Source organism: Mustelus asterias, unplaced genomic scaffold (assembly GCF_964213995.1).
Source record: "Mustelus asterias unplaced genomic scaffold, sMusAst1.hap1.1 HAP1_SCAFFOLD_435, whole genome shotgun sequence".
Lineage (NCBI taxonomy): Eukaryota > Metazoa > Chordata > Chondrichthyes > Carcharhiniformes > Triakidae > Mustelus > Mustelus asterias.
The window spans coordinates 304,593-324,100 of record NW_027590390.1 but is presented as its reverse complement, the minus strand read 5'-3'; the positions used below and the strand labels follow the sequence as shown (position 1 = coordinate 324,100).

The 19,508-nt window shown below is 47.3% G+C and overlaps 1 protein-coding gene across 2 annotated transcripts in view; it reads right to left on the bottom strand.

Moving 5' to 3' along the window:
* LOC144486735 (NACHT, LRR and PYD domains-containing protein 3-like) overlaps positions 1–19,508 on the bottom strand; it is an 87,075-nt gene that overhangs the window by 40,346 nt on the left and 27,221 nt on the right. For both annotated transcript variants that reach the window (XM_078204763.1, XM_078204764.1), the window contains 2 exons: positions 9,840–10,056; positions 750–845 (listed from right to left, as the gene is read on the bottom strand). In XM_078204763.1, the coding sequence (XP_078060889.1) occupies positions 750–813 (64 nt within the window). In that variant the 5' untranslated portion in view covers positions 814–845; positions 9,840–10,056. The remainder of the gene's footprint in view (positions 1–749; positions 846–9,839; positions 10,057–19,508) is intronic.

The following is a 19,508-nucleotide window of genomic DNA, read 5'->3' as shown; positions in this document are numbered from 1 at the left end:
AACGTTGCATAAACTGGGATTGTTTCCACCAGAGTTCAGAAAAGTGAGCAGTGACTTAACTGAAGTATTTAAGATGCTGAACAATATTCACAACAAGGACATGAAAAGGATTTTGAATCTTGTGGGGAAGTCCAGAACTCGGGGGCACTGTTTTATCATTAGGATCTGCCTTTTTAGGTCAAAGATTAAGAGATTTTTTCACTCAGAGCTGATGTGGCCCTCTGGAACTCTCTGCCTCAGAAGAGGTTGGAGGTGGCGGGTAATTAAATACTTTAAATCGGAGGTGGATGAATTTTTGTGATGCAAGTGAGCCAAGTGTTATTGAGGATAGATGGGAATGTGGATTTCTAAACACGAATAGCTCAGTGAGTTTATCCACCCGGCCCCGCCGCGCCTGCCCAACACCAGCCTTCAGCACACTGTTCACTGCTCCACCAATCATAGATTGTTTCTCTCCTTCGTTAGCTGCTGATGCTCTCACTAGTCGGCCTATCAGCAGCAAATGGAGTAGAGAAACAAGCTCTGAATTTGAATTGGAACTCAGTTGTTTGACAATAATTTGAAAATGTTCTCTGGGACCATGTAGAGGAGCTTCACGGGTCACACCCGGCCCCCGGGCCAAACCTTGGTTAAACCTGCTCCAGATGGTCACTCACTCCAACTTTCTACTCAGTCCCTGTCCCGTTCCCTCTTCCGGTGTGAGCTGCAGGCAGGATAGGAATGATATTTGTATTTTTTTGTGATCCTACCTGTGTCCATGCCAATTCTTGTTGAAGACATTGGATATTCTCCCTTGTTTGAACCTTCAGCCATGATATTGACAGATGTTTCCGGATTCTGAGACTCTGTAATGAGGATAATATCAATGTCAGGGTCAGATGTTAATACAAAATCAGAAGCAGAGGGCTGAGATCTTTACTGGTGTGTAAGATATATTTCAGAATATTACAATCTCACATGTTACCGCAATATTAGTAGTAGTCTTAGCGGCGCAGTGGTTAGCACTGCTGCCTCACAGCACCAGGGACCCGGGTTCAATTCCTGGCTTGGGTCACTGCACCGTCTGCACTCCAAAGATGCGCAGGATAGATTTATTGAGAACCTGTAAATCGGTACAATTTACGGCTGCCTGGACGGCACGGTGGCACAGTGCTCACAGCGCCAGGGACCCGGGTTCAGTTCCGGCCTCGGGTGACAGTGTGGAGTTTACACATTCTCCCCGTGTCTGTGTGGGTTTCCTCCGGGTGCTCCAGTTTCCTCACACAGTCCGAAAGATGTCCGGGTTAGGCAGATTGCCATGCTAAATTGCCCCATAGTGTCAGGAGGATTAGCAGGGGAAATATGTGAGGCTATGGGGATAGGGCCAGGGTGGGATTATTGTCGATGGGCCGAATGGCCTCCTTTCTACACTATTGGGATTCTATGTTCTCCCAGCATCTGCAAGGGTTTCCTCCAGATGCTCCGGTTTCCTTACACATTCAGAAAGATTTGTGCTGACTAGGGGACTTTCACAGTAACTTCATTACAATGTAACGTAAGCCTACTTGAGACAATAATAAATAAACTTTGAAAACTCTGAGATTTGACAGCAGTTTCACAAAATACCAGTCGTTCTCATCAGATTCCTTGAAAACTCCACCCTTCACCCTGACAAGCCACTGTCCCATCTCCAGTTTCCACTTCCCTCTTCAAACTCATTGAACATGTTGTTACCTCCCAAATCCATGGCCATTTTTGCAATAGCACCACGCAGTCATGTTTATACCCTGTCACAATGCCACCACTCCTCTTAAAATCACAAATACTATCCTATCCGACTCTGACAAAAGTCAATGAAGTATCTTCATTCACCCGTCTGCAGCCCTTAACATGCTTGGCCATGTCAACCTTCTCCAACTCCTGCCTCTTGTCGTCCAGCTGAGTAGAAATGCATCAAAGGCTCTTGGTTCAATTCTTACCTGTTACTTTCCATCCAGTGAATCAGTAACACTGGTCTCTCCCGCACCATTATCTTTATCATTGGCCCTCTTCTATTTCTCATCAACCTGGAAGCAGGTTCCACATGTAAGCTGCTGATATCGAGCTCTACAGTCTCACTGCTCTGAAACTCTGCTTCCTGAATCCTAACTCGCACTAAGTCTCATTCCCTTCACCTTTATACACCACTGACACCGATTGACAGCCTGACAACATTTCAATTTTAAATGCTCAAATCTCTCCATGGCCCATCCATTCCTATTCACGCCATATCAACAGAAAATGCTGGAAAATCTCAGCAGGTCTGACAGCATCTGTGGAGAGAGAATAGAGCCAACGTTTCGAGTTTGGGTAACACTTCAGAGCTTTATTCAGGAATAGTTAACACTATAGGGTGTAATGTTGCACTGCCCAGTTACCTATGCAAACGACAGACAGGATCATCCCAATGACGTCATGCAATCCCTCACTTAAAGTGCCCTTGTTCAGCTGCAAGGCTGCTGATAAGGAACAACTAAAATACTATCAATATACAACAGTAAGCTTCATCAGCCCTGCAAGCCAGCGACATCTCTGCCCTCCAACTTCCCCAATCTGACATGTTGAGGATAATTTGTCAACAACTGAGACCAAATCCTGAGCTCTGGAATTCACTCCCTAAAACTCTCGGCCGCTTTTCCTTTCCCTCCTCCTCCCAGGTTTGCCTTAAAAAGATGAACAAAATGACCAAAATTGGTCACCTGCCCAGCTGCTCCTTTAATTGTCCCGGGGCCGTTGCTTCCCATTGAATTTTCTCTTGGAAACTGACTTGGAACATTTTACTACTCTGATGTCTAAAGAGAGTGGGGATTGTGATCGGCAGAGTGGAGTTCACTCATTTCAACAACTCACACAGTTATCAACATCCAATAATAAATATGAACATTTATTGAAAGGAATTCAGATACTCAGCAAAACAGAAAAGAAAGGAAATAAACACCGAGCTCGTCTTTGACCCGAACTTTACCCACAATGGCCGGAGTTTTACTGCCTCGCCCGCCCCGGAATCGGAATCTCGCCCGAGCCAGGTTGTAAAATACTGCGAAATATACCCTTATTTAAACTTGGACAGCTTATCAATTCCCAGGGAAAGACTCAACACCGTGTAAAAGATGGACAATCAGATTACCAGAGCGGATTCTCATACAGATCAAAGTTTAACCCAAATGAGGGTTTTCACATAGTCCAAGGTCAACAACAAAACACATTCCGCTCACAGCAAATTCTTCACTCTCCCAGGCACCATCCTCACATTCACTCAGTCTCCTGCCTCTTTAGCAAGATAGAAGTTTAACAACACCAGGTTAAAGTCCAACAGGTTTATTTGGGGAATATATAAGCTGGACTATAATAGCCTGGACTATATAAGCAGAGCACTGAGTCTTGCTAAAGACGTGGAGATGCCGGCGTTGGACTGGGGTAAACACAGTAAGAAGTTTAACAACACCAGGTTAAAGTCCAACAGGGGGAATTCAATTCTATGGGGTTTGTTGGAGCACCCAGGCTATTGAGTGGGTGGCAAGAGTTCCATCTGGTGGAAGCGAAGGCCAGGTCGCGCCTGCTCCAACAAACCCCATAGAATTGAATTCCCCCTGTTGGACTTTAACCTGGTGTTGTTAAACTTCTTACTGTGTTTACCCCAGTCCAACGCCGGCATCTCCACATCTTTAGCAAGACTCAGTGCTCTGCATATATAGTCCAGCAAGGCAACACAGCTAATCCTCATTGCACTGATTCCTGATAGGGATGCTCCTTCAGTCTGCCATGTGGTTTCCAGGTTGACTGCAGTGGGCATCTTGGCAGTGGACCCAGTCAATACACTGCAGAATATTATGGGAAAGTACTGCCCTTCTACACACAGCCACTGGTGACATAACATTTACGGTAAAGGTGCTATACAAATGCAAATTGTTGCATTTTCTCTATTTGTGTCACTGTCTTGCCCTATAGTCGTAACCCATTCAAACTCAGTCTCTGTCCTCTCCTTACACTGTTGTGGAAATGTAAAAGTGAGTCAGCTCATCGACCCGGCCCCACACACCAGCCCCGCCCTCCGCCGACCCGGCCTCACACCCTGACTCAGCCTCGCCCCCCGCCGACCTGGTCCCGCCCCCTGCCGACCCAGCCCTGCCCCCTGCCAAAGCGGCCCCGCCCCCTGCAGTCCCAGCCCGGCCCCCTGCAGTCCTAGCCCCGCCCCCTGCCAACACAACCCCGCCCCCTGCCGCCCCCTGCTCACCCAGCCCCGCTCCCTGCTCACCCAGCCCCGCCCCCTGCTGACCCAGCCCCGCTCCCCCGCTGACCCAGCCCCGCCCCCCGCTGACCCAGCCCCGCCCCCCGCTGACCCAGCCCCGCCCCCCGCTGACCCAGCCCCGCCCCCCGCTGACCCAGCCCCGCCCCCTGCTGACCCTGCCCCCCGCTGACCCAGCCCCACCCCCTGCTGACCCAGCCCAGCCCCCTCTGCTGACCCAGGCCCACCCCCTGCTGACCCAGCCCCGCCCCCTCTGCTGACCCAGCCCCGCCCCCTGCTGACCCAGCCCCGCCCCCTGCTGACCCAGCCCCGCCCCCTCTGCTGACCCAGCCCCTCCCCCCCGCTGACCCAGCCCTCCCCCCCGCTGACCCAGCCCTCCCCCCCGCTGACCCAGCCCTCCCCCCCGCTGACCCAGCCCTCCCCCCCGCTGACCCAGCCCTCCCCCCCGCTGACCCAGCCCCGCCCCCTGCTGACCCAGCCCCGCCCCCTGCTGACCCAGTCCCGCCCCCTGCTGACCCAGCCCCGCCCCCCCGCTGACCCAGCCCTCCCCCCCCCCGCTGACCCAGTCCCGCCCCCCCGCTGACCCAGCCCTCCCCCCCCCCCCCGCTGACCCAGCCCTCCCCCCCCCCCCCGCTGACCCAGTCCCGCCCCCTGCTGACCCAGCCCCGCCCCCCCCCGCTGACCCAGCCCCACAATCTCAGGTGGCAGCGTACATGGACAACACAGGAACTTAGGGACATGAGCTCTTTGCGAACCTGGAAAAGATCCAAGGGCAAGTTTTGGAGCTTTTGGAATGCATGAAAAGGGACAAATGTGTCTTCCAAACAACCGTGCTGTCCCACCCAGGCTATTGAGTGGGTGGCAAGAGTGTCCATTTGGTGGAAGCGAAGGCCAGGTCGCGACTGCTCCAGCAAACCCCATAGAATTGAATTCCATCCTGGGGTTAGTAAATTATTACAGGAGGTTTATTCCTAATTGAACTTCCCTGTTGGGCCCTGAATGTCCGACCATATCAAAGGTGGTCTGGGGGCTGGGGTGGGGTGGGGTGGGGGTGGGGGGGTGGGGGGTTGCGGCGATGCAGCTGGAGGTTAAACAGTAACTTTTGTCCTCTAATTCATTTTGACTCCAAATAGGACCTTACTTTGACATGCGATGGTTTCCCTTAACCTCAATGCCTTTGCCGGGACCCAGGACTGGACACAAAAAGACCCAGTCCCCTGAGAATTCAAAGCATAATCCTCTGTGGGCGATTCAGTGGGCAGCCCTGAGACGATATGATACACTACTGGGAGAAGGAAAGACAAACTCAGTGTTGAGGATGGCATCATCCTGTGGGTTCCACATAGTTGTCCCTCACCCAGAATGATATCGGATCCTTATGGAATTACACCACAGCACGCCGAGATTTAGCAGCACGCCGGATATCGCTGCACCCCACGATTTTGCAGGACCCTGAGATTTCGCAGCCCTCCGAGATATCGCAGCCCCCCGAGATTTCAAAGATGGAAACGCTCGCCTGGAGCTACGTATGGTGGCCTGGGCTTGACACGGGTATTATTGACTTGGTTCAACACTGCGAGTTGGACCAGGAGAATCAAAAACTGCCCCTCAGCCTCCCTACATCCATGGGAGTGGTCTGTTAGGCCCTGGGTGCGGTCCAGTTAGACTTCGCTGGGCCTTTTTTGGGCTCTCTGTTTCTGATCCTGGTCGAAGCACATTCCAAATGGTTGGAAATACATCAGATGAACTCCACCACTTCCCAGGCTACCACTGGGAACCTACGACAAAGTTTCAGCACGCACAGGATACCTGAAATCCTGCTCTCTGACAATGGCAATTGCACTGCCTTCACAAGCATCGACTCTCACACCTTCATACTTTCCAATGGCATCAAACACATTAGGACAGTCCCCTATCACCCATTATCAAATGGTGCAGACTTTTAATCTGGGCATTAAGAAGCAACCTGCGGTGTCCATAGAGACCAAACTGGTGCGATTTCTATTCAACTACAGGCCAACCTCTCATACAACAACTGGAATTGCCGCAGTGGAATTATTAATGGGACGGAGGCTTCAAACAAGACAAAGTTTACTTTTCCCAAACCTGGCAGGGAGGGTGGAGTCCCAACTGAAGACCCAGAAGAAGAACCAGGATCCTGTGCAAACAGAAAGAGCATTTAAGACCTGTGGCCCAGTCCATGTGAGGAACTTCAAGGACGACATCCATTGGGTCCTCAAGATTGTAATGGAAAAGACCGGGCCCATGTTGTACAAAGTCCAAGTGCAGGTCAAGATAATCAGGAAACAGATGAACCATCACCGGAATAGGGAACCTGTGTCAGTACAGGCGTCAGTACCAGTCACAGGCATGGCCACTGCCAGCGACGAGCCACAGATGGAGATCAGCGGGCACGGTGGGGGTTTGAAAATCAGTTGGCTCCACTCAGGCCAGCAGTTGTAGACTCAGGGCCTATTTACACTCTACAGCAGTCGAATGGCACTCAACTGCCACTGTAAATAAATGGGTGTTTGGTGATGGAAAACCTGCCTTGGTAAGATTACTACACCTTGATATTATTTATTTTCATGGATATTAAAATAGTTTTAAATTCAATTTTCGGACTGGAGGCAGGTTGCTAGTGGAGTGCCACAGGGATCAGTGCTTGGTCCTCTGCTCTTTGTGATTTTTATTAATGACTTCGAGGAAGGGGCTGAAGGGTGGATCAGTAAATTTGCTGATGACACCAAGATTAGTGGAGTAGTGGATGAGGTGGAGGGCTGTTGTAGGCTGCAAAGAGACATAGATAGGATGCAAAGCTGCGCTGAAAAATGGCAAATGGAGTTTAACCCTGATAAATGTGAGGTGATTCATTTTGGTAGGACTAATTTAAATGTGGATTACAGGGCCAAAGGTAGGGTTCTGAAGACTGTGGAGGAACAGAGAGATCTTGGGGTCCATATCCACAGATCTCTAAAGGTTGCCACTCAAGTGGATAGAGCTGTGAAGAAGGCCTATAGTGTGTTAGCTTTTATTAACAGGGGATTGGAGTTTAAGAGCCCTGGGGTTATGCTGCAACTGTACAGGACCTTGGTGAGACCACATTTGGAATATTGTGTGCAGTTCTGGTCACCTCACTATAAGAAGGATGTGGAAGCGCTGGAAAGAGTGCAGAGGAGATTTACCAGGATGCTGCATGGTTTGGAGGGTAGGTCTTATGAGGAAAGGTTGAGGAAGCTAGGGCTGTTCTCTCTGGAGCGGAGGAGGCTGAGGGGAGACTTAATAGAGGTTTATAAAATGATGAAGGGGATAGATAGAGTGAACGTTCAAAGACTATTTCCTGGGGTGGATGGAGCTATTACAAGGGGGCATAACTATAGGGTTCATGGTGGGAGATATAGGAAGGATATCAGAGGTAGGTTCTTTACGCAGAGAGTGGTTGGGGTGTGGAATGGACTGCCTGCAGTGATAGTGGAGTCAGACACTTTAGGAACATTTAAGCGGTTATTGGATAAGCACATGGAGCACACCAGGATGATAGGGAGTGGGATAGCTTGATCTTGGTTTCAGATAAAGCTCGGCACAACATAGTGGGCTGAAGGGCCTGTTCTGTGCTGTACTGTTCTATGTTCTATGTTAATGAGCAGGCTCCGATGTCTGCACTGGCTTTTTGTGAGAACAAGGTTAAAGTTTTCTTACTCTGCGTATTCTTCCTTCAATCATTTATCTAATTCCATTGAAGGATGTCGGGTTCTGTTCTGAACCGCTCCCCAAACCATCCCCTCCCAGTTTAACGCACTGTTTGATCTCACAATTCAATCCTGATGGTACCACAAGTAACCCGTTGTGTGTTACTGAATGGGTATTTGTTTACTAACCACACAATCCTTCAGAACATGAACAGTGCTTTCTTTCCTTTAACAGGATTTATTATCATTTTAATGAATGGAATTGACAGGATCTTATAGAGAAGGAATTATCAGTTGAGGTAATTCAACAAATGGGGGCAGCATATTAAATTATACCCAATGCTGATTTAGTCTCAGAAATATAACCAGTTGAACTCGTCTATCAGTAGCTCAGTCCCTGTATCTCAGGTATTAACCAAACAATACAGCTCAGCTCCATCTGGAGCCATTGTGGCTGTAATTCAAAGCGGAACACACTGAGCTCCTACTAACCTCATTATAGCGACCTGTAAAAACTTATTCAAACTGAATCCAACATTTACTGATTTCTGTATCAAGAATCAGTCTCAGCATGACCATCTGTCATTAATGTCCGACTCGATTCAAATCTGTCGCTTTTAAATCCAAAGTGTATTATCTCACATTGTGCCCCAAGAAGGTCCTCCCACAATCTCGTCATTCTGTCTGTGGAGATCCTGTGCACCCTGTCCCTGGTTAATCGCATCACCTCTGATTCAAAATGAGAGGGATGGTGGGGAATAGAAAGAAGTTGAGCTGTGAGGGTCCCACTGTTGAATAAACTGTTTCTCAGTTACTGCCTGAGCTCACAGTGAGATAACAGCGACAGCCACAAAGGATGGATTCACTGCGGGAGCTCACAGTTAGATAATAGCTATAACTGCAAAGGATGGATTCACTGCGGGAGCTCACAGTTAGATAATAGCTATTGCCACAAAGGATGGATTCACTGTGGGGAGCTGAGGAGCATAATCTCCCTGGGAGGAAACATATTTAAATGTGAGGAAGAAAGGGATACTTCACAAGCAGTTCAGAAACTACATTGCCACTCTACCTCAATCACACCGGGTTTGCTGTCACTGTGCAGGTCCTGCCTTTGTCAGTTCACTGCAGCCAATTCCTGGTTATCTCAGTAGAAATGACACCGACCATCTGAGCTGAGCCTGTTTATAAAACGTGTGTCTCAGTTTCACCCTCTGGTAAAAGCTGTTATGAGATTATTTAGAGATTCCATTTATAGGAGAGAGAAACCAATTGAACCAGTTTGACAAGTCTGCACTCAATTCAGCTGGAAGCAATGTTTAAGGCTGGTTAGAAAGGTTATCATTTCCAATTCAGTCAGTGCAGTGAATTTCTATCTGTAACATTACAAAATGTCAGTGTTCATCTGATATTTTGACTGTTAGCCAAACACTTGAGCGTGCTGTCATTACAAAAGTAATTGGTTGGAGCAGGGAGATGCAGACTGTGCAGCTAAACTCATGTATGTTGAGGGCACCAGAACTCCTAAAATTAATTACCTGTAAATTCAAAAATGAAACCTTCCCCAAAAGATACAGCAAATGTTCTGGTAAAACCCATATCGAGGAAGGTCCAGGGCCCAGCCCGGTCTGAACTGGGATGTGGGAATGCTCTGATTCACCTCATTCCATCCCTCTTGAAAATGAAAAGTAATGGTGTGGAACAGGAGTGATCTGATTCTGGGAGCCTCACTGTTAAACAGATCATCTTCATCACTGCTCCAGCTCAGTCACTGTACAAAACCACAAGGAAAGGGAATGGCTACAGCAGCCCGTGTGACATAGTCTGACTGAGAAAATGGTTTAAAATAAAGAAATACATAAAGTACAGGAGCAGACAAATCTTACCTTGACCTGCAGATTCTTTCCTTCCGTGTGGAGTCTGCTAGTTTTCTCTTTGTAAACTCATTGCTACCAAACGGGATGTTGTTCCTGGTTTTCTTTCAGCAAATCACAGTTCAGTAATTGGATCTGATGTCTGTAATTTGAGATTTGTATTACATCTCGATGGGTTGAATGGTTCCTGCTGTGCTGAAACGACTCTGATTCTGTCTCCGTCCTCCGACTGGAAGGTGCGATTTAGAAAACACATCATTGAGCCAGTTTAAAAACTCTTTGAACTATGAACAAAATTAGTTACAAACAATTTGTAATTAATTGCTGTCACACAGTCAGTTCAATAGGAATCATGCCTCTGGAATGAATCACTGTGTGTCTCCCTGAAACTGTTTAAAAACTCCATCGATTTTCTCATGGTTGGACTTTGAAACTAAGAGCCGTTGTCAGATCATAGAATCATAGAAACCCTACAGTGCAGAAAGAGGCCATTTGGTCCATCGAGTCTGCATCGACCACAATCCCACCCCCATATCCCTACATATTTACCCGCTAACCCAAGGATCTCAGGATAATAAGGGGCAATTTTAGCATGGCCAATCAACCTAACCGGCACATATTTGGAGTGTGGGAGGAAACTGGAGCACCCGGAAAAAACCTACGCAGACACGAGAAGAATGTGCAAACTCCACACAGACAGTGACCCAATCCAGGAATCGAACCCAGGTCCCTGGAGCTGTGAAGTAGCAGTGCTAACCACTGTGCTACGGTGCCGCTCATAATGTTTCATTGCAGGATCTGATAACTGAAAAGGTGAACACATTAACTGTTTAACTGCTGAATGAAAGTGTGGTTGCACAGAGAGAAATTTATTTCCCCATGCTCACTCATATTATGAAACTGGATCTTATTCACTCCAGGCTGCCTGTCGACCCTGCATCCTGTGCTCACTGACCGACATTGGGATTCAGTCCAGAAATGCCTTGATTTTAAAGTTCTCATTCTCATCTTCAATTTTCTGAATGATCTCACCCCTTCCGATATCTTTAACATTCTCCAACGCTGGAACCATCCAAAGTTTCAGCGTTCTTTCAATTCTGCGTCCCTCATTTCTTTCATCCCTCCATTGTCAGCCGTGTCTTCATCTGCCTGGGTCCAGAGCTCCAGAATTTACTCCCATCTATCCCTTAGAAATCTTTTACAAATCTGCCTCTTTTATCAAGCTTTTACTCTCCTGCCCAGTAAGGACAGTAAGACAATCAAATTGCCTGATTTTGCTCCAGTGAAGGACTTTGGAATATTTTATAGCATTAAAGGAGCTATAAGAATGCAAAGTGCTTTTGTTGAAATAAAAGCAAAATACTGTGGATGCTGGAATCTGAACCAAAGGGTGGGATGGGTGGCCCAGTGGTTAGCACTGGTGACTCTCAGTGCTAGAGACCCGGGTTCGATTTCCAGCTTGGATCACTGTGTGTGGACTTTGCACTTTCAACTCGTGTTTACCTGGGTTTCCTCCGTTGCTCCGGTTTCCTCCCACAGTCCGAAAGACGTGCTGCTTCGGTGCATTGGCCACGCTAAATTCTCCCTCAGTGTAACCCGAACAGGCGCCGGAGTGTGGCGACTTGGGGATTTTCACAGTAACTTCATTGCAGTGTTAATGTAAGCCTACTTGTGACACTAATAAATAAACATAAACAGAAAACACTGGAAAATCTCAGCAGGTCTGACAGCATCTGTGGAGAGTGAATAGAGCCAAACGGCCCTCGGCAGAGCTGACCATGGTCCTTGCGAGCATTCCCCTCAGTGAAATGGAGCTCGTGGCGACAGGCTCTGAACTTTTGCACAAGACAAACACATCGCTGCTCTCTCCTTGATTTGGATATCGAGCCCTAACCACCAAAAATAACTTATTTAATAACTCAGCTTTCCTATGGAAACTTGACTTACGATATTTTATGGTATGTCTGGCTGACTGTGAGAAATGGAATCTCAGTATGAGACCCCAAAATCATTGTTCGTGACCGATTATCCATTAATTCAGTAAATTTCCTTCCACATCGGTGTTGGCCTGATTCTGAAAATGATTCCTGGAGCTTCCTTTTGTTTGTGTGCAGAGTTCATTCCTGCTCTGTTCAAGGTCTTGGTGCAAAAGCTATCGGCTTCTCTTTCCCATCGGGCATTATGTGAGAAACTGCTGCCTCCATCCCATAAGATGATGCGTTACGTGCCATTGCAAAGATAAATTTGGATTAAAGTGTGTCAGGACTTCTGACTTTACTAGTACCTCTTTAGCTCGTACGAAGGCTTTCTCACACACATCCACCCATTTCCATTTCCTGTTATGACACAAAAAGTTGTGTAAATGTTTAAGAATAGTCGCTAGATTAGTGACAAACCTTTCATGAATAATACTTTAATGAGCCCAAAGGAGAACTAAGATGATTGATGTTGAGGTGCAGGTGCCTCAGAAATGGCTTTGACTTTTGAAGGCAATTTGTGCAGTCTCTTTGCATCTATAGAAGATTGGAAATCTTCCGTATTTATCTTTCCGTACTCTTAATCCATGATCTTCTAGTCTCTGGAGTGTGACATCCAGGTTGTGGAGATGTTCTTCCTCATTCTGTCCAGTAACTTAGATATCACCTATGAAACACTGGACTCTTTCTAATCCGCTTAGAATTTGATCCATGGCACATTGGAACCAGTAAGAAGTTTAACAACACCAGGTTAAAGTCCAACAGGTTTATTTGGTAGCAAAAGCCACACAAGCTTTCGAGGCTCTGAGCCCCTTCTTCAGGTGAGTGGGAATTCTGTTCACAAACAGAACTTATAAGACACAGACTCAATTTACATGAATAATGGTTGGAATGCGAATACTTACAACTAATCCAGTCTTTAAGAAACAAAACAATGGGAGTGGAGAGAGCATCAAGACAGGCTAAAAAGATGTGTATTGTCTCCAGACAAGACAGCCAGTGAAACTCTGCAGGTCCACGCAACTGTGGGAGTTACAAATAGTGTGACATAAATTCTGATTCTAGGATCGCATGATAAAGACTCAGGAGGAAAAAAGCAGAAATATTTATGTGAAATAGTGTGACATAAACCCAATATCCCGGTTGAGGCCGTCCTTGTGTGTGCGGAACCTGGCTATCAGTTTCTGCTCCGCGACTCTGCGCTGTCGTGTGTCGCGAAGGCCGCCTTGGAGAACGCTTACCCGAATATCAGAGGCCGAATGCCCGTGACCGCTGAAGTGCTCCCCAACAGGAAGAGAACAGTCTTGCCTGGTGATTGTCGAGCGGTGTTCATTCATCCGTTGTCGCAGCGTCTGCATAGTTTCCCCAATGTACCATGCCTCGGGACATCCTTTCTTGCAGCGTATCAGGTAGACAACGTTGGCCGAGTTGCAAGAGTATGTACCGTGTACCTGGTGGATGGTGTTCTCACGTGAGATGATGGCATCTGTGTCGATGATCCGGCACGTCTTGCAGAGGTTGCTGTGGCAGGGTTGTGTGGTGTCTTGGTCACTGTTCTCCTGAAGGATGTGCACGATGCTCCACCATAACTGGGGGTGGAATTTAGACTATTGCAAATGTGCCAAATTAAACCAAATTAAAGGGGTCGGAATAAATGACAATTTCGTGTTATCAATCGGTTGGTATGCACCTTTTTGGACATGTGGGAGGAAACCGGAGTACCCGGAGAAAACCCACGCAATCACGGGGAGAACGTGCTAACTCCCACAGTTTGTCATCAAACCAGCAGACAAAGGAGGGGCCATCGTCATACTGAACAGAACGGATTACTGCAAAGAAGTGTACCGACAACTCAACAACGAGGAACACTACAGACAGTTACCTGCAGATCCGACCAAAGAACACACCCGTCAACTCAACACTCTGATCAAGACCTTTGATCCGGACCTTCAGAACACCCTCCGTGCTCTCATCCCACGTACTCCCCGCGTTGGAGATCTCTACTGCCTCCCGAAGATACACAAGGCAAACACACCCGGCCGTCCCATCGTATCGGGCAATGGGACCCTGTGCGAGAACCTCTCCGGCTATGTCGAGGGCATCCTGAAACCCATTGTACAAAGAACCCCCAGCTTTTGTCGCGACACGACGGACTTCCTACAGAAACTCGGCACACATGGAGCAGTTGAACCAGGAGCGCTCCTCGTCACAATGGATGTCTCAGCACTCTACACCAGCATCCCCCATGACGATGGCATTGCTGCAACGGCCTCAGTGCTCAGCGCCAACAACTGCCAGTTTCCAGATGCAATTTTACATCTCATCCGCTTCATCCTGGACCACAATATCTTCACCTTCAACAACCAGTTCTTCATCCAGACACACGGAACAGCCATGGGGACCAGATTTGCACCTCAATATGCCAACATCTTCATGCACAGGTTCGAACAAGACTTCTTCACCGCACGGGACCTTCAACCGGTGCTATACACTAGATACATCGATGACATTTTCTTCCTTTGGACTCATGGTGAACAATCACTGAAACAACTCTATGATGACATCAACAAGTTCCATCCCACCATCAGGCTCACCATAGACTACTCTCCGGAATCGGTTGCATTCTTGGACACGCGCATCTCCATTAAGGACGGTCACCTCAGCACCTCACTGTACCGCAAGCCCACGGATAACCTCACGATGCTCCACTTCTCCAGCTTCCACCCTAAACACGTTAAAGAAGCCATCCCCTACGGACAAGCCCTCCGTATACACAGGATCTGCTCGGATGAGGAGGATCGCAACAGACACCTCCAGACGCTGAAAGATGCCCTCATAAGAACAGGATATGGCGCTAGACTCATTGATCAACAGTTCCAACGCGCCACAGCGAAAAACCGCACCGACCTCCTCAGAAGACAAACACGGGACACAGTGGACAGAGTACCCTTCGTTGTCCAGTACTTCCCCGGAGCGGAGAAGCTACGGCATCTCCTCCGGAGCCTTCAACATGTCATTGATGAAGACGAACATCTCGCCAAGGCCATCCCCACACCCCCACTTCTTGCCTTCAAACAACCGCACAACCTCAAACAGACCATTGTCCGCAGCAAACTACCCAGCCTTCAGGAGAACAGTGACCAAGACACCACACAACCCTGCCACAGCAACCTCTGCAAGACGTGCCGGATCATCGACACAGATGCCATCATCTCACGTGAGAACACCATCCACCAGGTACACGGTACATACTCTTGCAACTCGGCCAACGTTGTCTACCTGATACGCTGCAAGAAAGGATGTCCCGAGGCATGGTACATTGGGGAAACTATGCAGACGCTGCGACAACGGATGAATGAACACCGCTCGACAATCACCAGGCAAGACTGTTCTCTTCCTGTTGGGGAGCACTTCAGCGGTCACGGGCATTCGGCCTCTGATATTCGGGTAAGCGTTCTCCAAGGCGGCCTTCGCGACACACGACAGCGCAGAGTCGCGGAGCAGAAACTGATAGCCAGGTTCCGCACACACAAGGACGGCCTCAACCGGGATATTGGGTTTATGTCACACTATTTCACATAAATATTTCTGCTTTTTTCCTCCTGAGTCTTTATCATGCGATCCTAGAATCAGAATTTATGTCACACTATTTGTAACTCCCACAGTTGCGTGGACCTGCAGAGTTTCACTGGCTGTCTTGTCTGGAGACAATACACATCTTTTTAGCCTGTCTTGATGCTCTCTCCACTCCCATTGTTTTGTTTCTTAAAGACTGGATTAGTTGTAAGTATTCGCATTCCAACCATTATTCATGTAAATTGAGTCTGTGTCTTATAAGTTCTGTTTGTGAACAGAATTCCCACTCACCTGAAGAAGGGGCTCAGAGCCTCGAAAGCTTGTGTGGCTTTTGCTACCAAATAAACCTGTTGGACTTTAACCTGGTGTTGTTAAACTTCTTACTGTGTTTACCCCAGTCCAACGCCGGCATCTCCACATCATGACATTGGAACCACACAGGTGCAGACGTGATGCCAAATGGAAGTCGTGTATATCTGAATAGCCCTTGGTATGTCACAATAGTCAAATATTGTTGTGAATCTGGATCCACATTCATCTGGAGATAAGAACGATTAAGATCAATTTGACTGAAGTGTTGCCTTTAGCCGAACCAGTGAATAAATCCACCTCTCCATCATACAACATCTGTTAGCTCTGGGATCAGGCATTTCCCAAGAGTTATCATTAACTCTCCACAGCCGGTATGACACAGACAGCTGCCCAGTGAAATCCAGAGAGTCCCACTGGTCTCCACAACCTGGTTCCAGGTGGGATCCTGTTCACTGAGATTCCACACTGGGTAATCCCATTGGTCAAAGATTTACTCCCAGTGCAGGATGAAACCAGATTAATTGCCATGGCAGAGAATATTATCAAGGGAAATGTGGAGTTTGGTGATCAATGGTGAATTAAATAATCCTTCACTTGGTTTCTAACAGTCTGGCAGGGTTGTACTATGTTAACATTTATGTTTGATGTGTTTGATTTGATGGAGTTTTGATATTAAGCTCTGGTAATGTATGAATTATATATCTCTGCACTTATACATTATAAGTGGATATGATTTCTCTGGACAGTGACACTCTCCATGAGATGAGTGCCTGGTTGAAGCTCTAATTTGAATATAGTTACCAAATTTCTCATTGTGTTAGCAGTTGACCAATGAACACTGTAGGAGGTGAAAGTAGTTACCACTCTTCTACTAATATTAACATCAATGTATAATATTTTCATTCGTAAAGGTATCATCAAATGAGGTCATATGGATTGAACTGAAGAAGAAGAAAGGGACACTGACAGTTCTGGGAGTATAACATCGACCCCAGACAGTCAAAAGGAAGTCAAAGAGCAAATATGTAGTGAAATTGCTGAGAAGAATGTATTCAAGAGGCGGCTGGATATTGCATTTGGGGCAAATGGGATCAAAGGTTATGGGGAGAAAGCAGGATGAGGCGATTGAGTTGGACGATCAGCCATGATCGTAGTGAATGGCGGAGCAGCTCAAAGGGCTAAATGGCCTCCTCCTGCTCCTATCTTCTATGTTTCTATCCATAGAACACAGCACAGGAAACGGCCCTTCAGCCCACGATTTTGTGCTGAACATGACGCCAAATTAAACTAATCCCTTCTGCCTGCCCCTGGTCCGTATAACTCTCTTCTTTGCATATTCATGTGCTTCTCTAAAAGCCTATTAAATTCCCCTATCGTATTACCCCTGGCAACGCGTTACAGACACCAACCACCACCACTCCCGGCAACGTGATCCAGACACCTACCACCACCACCCCTGGCAACGTGATCCAGACACCTACCACCACCACCCCTGGCAACGTGATCCAGACACCTACCACCACCACCCCTGGCAACGTGACCCAGACACCTACCACCACCACCCCTGGCAACGTGACCCAGACACCTACCACCACCACCCCTGGCAACGTGACCCAGACACCTACCACCACCACCCCTGGCAATGCGTTCCAGACACCTACCACCACCACTCCTGGCAACGCATTCCAGACACCTACCACCGCCACTCCTGGCACCGCGGTCCAGACACCTACACTGACACCCCTGCCAACACGTTCCAGACACCTCCCACTCTGAGTAAAAAATATGCCTCTCACATCTCTGTTGAACATTCCCCCTCTCACGTTAAGTGCATGCCTCTTAGTAGTAACTCTCGGTAGAAAATCTTCTTGTAAATGATCATTTTAGAGATTCCTTTCAGGTCTCCCCTCAGCCTCTGCTACTGCAGAGAAAAGAACCCCAGTTTGTCCATCCTCTCCTGATAGCTCATATCCCCGAATCTAGGCAGCATTCTGGTAAACCTCTTCTGCACCCTCCCCAAAGCCTCCACACCCCTCCTGCAACGTGGCAACCAGGATTGAATACAATACCCGAAGTGCAGCCGAACCAAAGTTTTATAAAGCTGCAACATGACATCCTAACTCTTAAACTCAATGCCCCGACCAATAAAGGCAAGCATGCCGTACACTTTCTTTCCCACCATATCTACTTGTGTAGCCACTTTCAGGGAGCTATGGACTTGAACCCCAAGATCCCTCTGTCCATCAATGCTATCCAGGGTCCTGCCATTGACTGTATACTTACCCTTAACATTTGACCTTCCAAAGTGCAACACTTCACACTTGCCCGGATTAAACTCCATCTGCTACCTCTCTGCAAATATCTGCAACTGATTTATATCCCGCTGTATCCTTTGACAACTTTCTATACTGTCCACAACTCCACATATCTAGAGTTGTCTGCAAATTTACTGACCCATCCATGTTATCATCCAAGTCATTTATATATATCCCAAAGCAATAGGTCCCAGTGCGGATCCCTGTGGAACATAACTAGTCACGGACCTCCAGCCTGAAAAACACCCTTCTACCACAACTCTCTGACTTCTTTGGGCAAGTCAATTCGGAATCCAAGTGGCCAAGTCACCGTGGATCCCATGCTTGTAAATCTTTTGGATGAGCCTAACATGAGGGGCCTTGTCGAAAGCCTTACTAAAGTCCATGTAGACTACATCCACTACTCTACCCTCATCGATCACCTTCATCACCCCTCAAAAAAAACAATCAAGTTAGTAAGACATAACCTGCCCCACACAGGCACATGCTGACTTTCCCGAATAGGCCTGGCCTTTCCAAGTGCAGAAACAAAATGGCAGCGATCAAAGTGGATTTCAACTGTCCCAAAATTAACTGACATGAATTGAGGTTAGGGGGCAAAGAACCATCAAAATGCATTTGTCCAACAATATACTCTACACGTGAAGGTTACAAAAGTATATTACAAGACTACTCAAAGCTGACAGCACACAAAGTGCAAAACAAATAAGTTTCTCCCAATTCTGTATGTTATTCACTCCATTCACAATCACAGTTAACATTTAGCGTGAACATATGTCAAACATGTAGCCTGAGGGTTTATTTTGAGTTTTCATTCTCTCGCTGAGGGGTCTCACTTTGTGGGAGCTGCCCCAGATTTTACTGTGGCCCCAGTACGTTATCCTGAACCTGGGAATGTGTCAGTCTGCGATTACAGAGCTGGAATTAAAAAGGAACTTGGAAACGCAAAGAGAGGGCAGGAAACAATAAGGGGGCAGTAAAAAAGGTAAGACAAAATATATTTTATAAAGACAAAAAATGCAAACAGATAATTCAGACAAGAATACCAAGGATTAAAAAACAAAATGGTAACTTGTGGATGGAGAGAGACGAAATGCACATGGTTCTTAATGATCTGTGTGTCTGTTTTCACAAAACAGGGGAGCGAAGCAGACCTCTCAGTTAAAGATGGGGGTTGTGAAATATTGAATGTGTTAAACTTAGTGAGGGATGAAGTGTTGAGATATTTACCATCTTTGAAAGACTTGGATGAAATGTATCCCAGGCTGCCAAGATGAGGAAGGGAATAAAAAGAAGCTTTAACCATCACTTTCCAGTGCTCTTTGGCTACAGCGTGATGTTGTCAGATTGGAGAACTGCTAATGTTGTACAGTTATTTAAAAAGCAGCAAGGGGTAATTACAGGTCAGTCAGTTTGATCTTGGTGGACAAATTATTCAAAGACCTTCCGACAGTTATTATAAATGATCCTTTGGAAAGGCATCAATTGGTAAAAGACAGGTG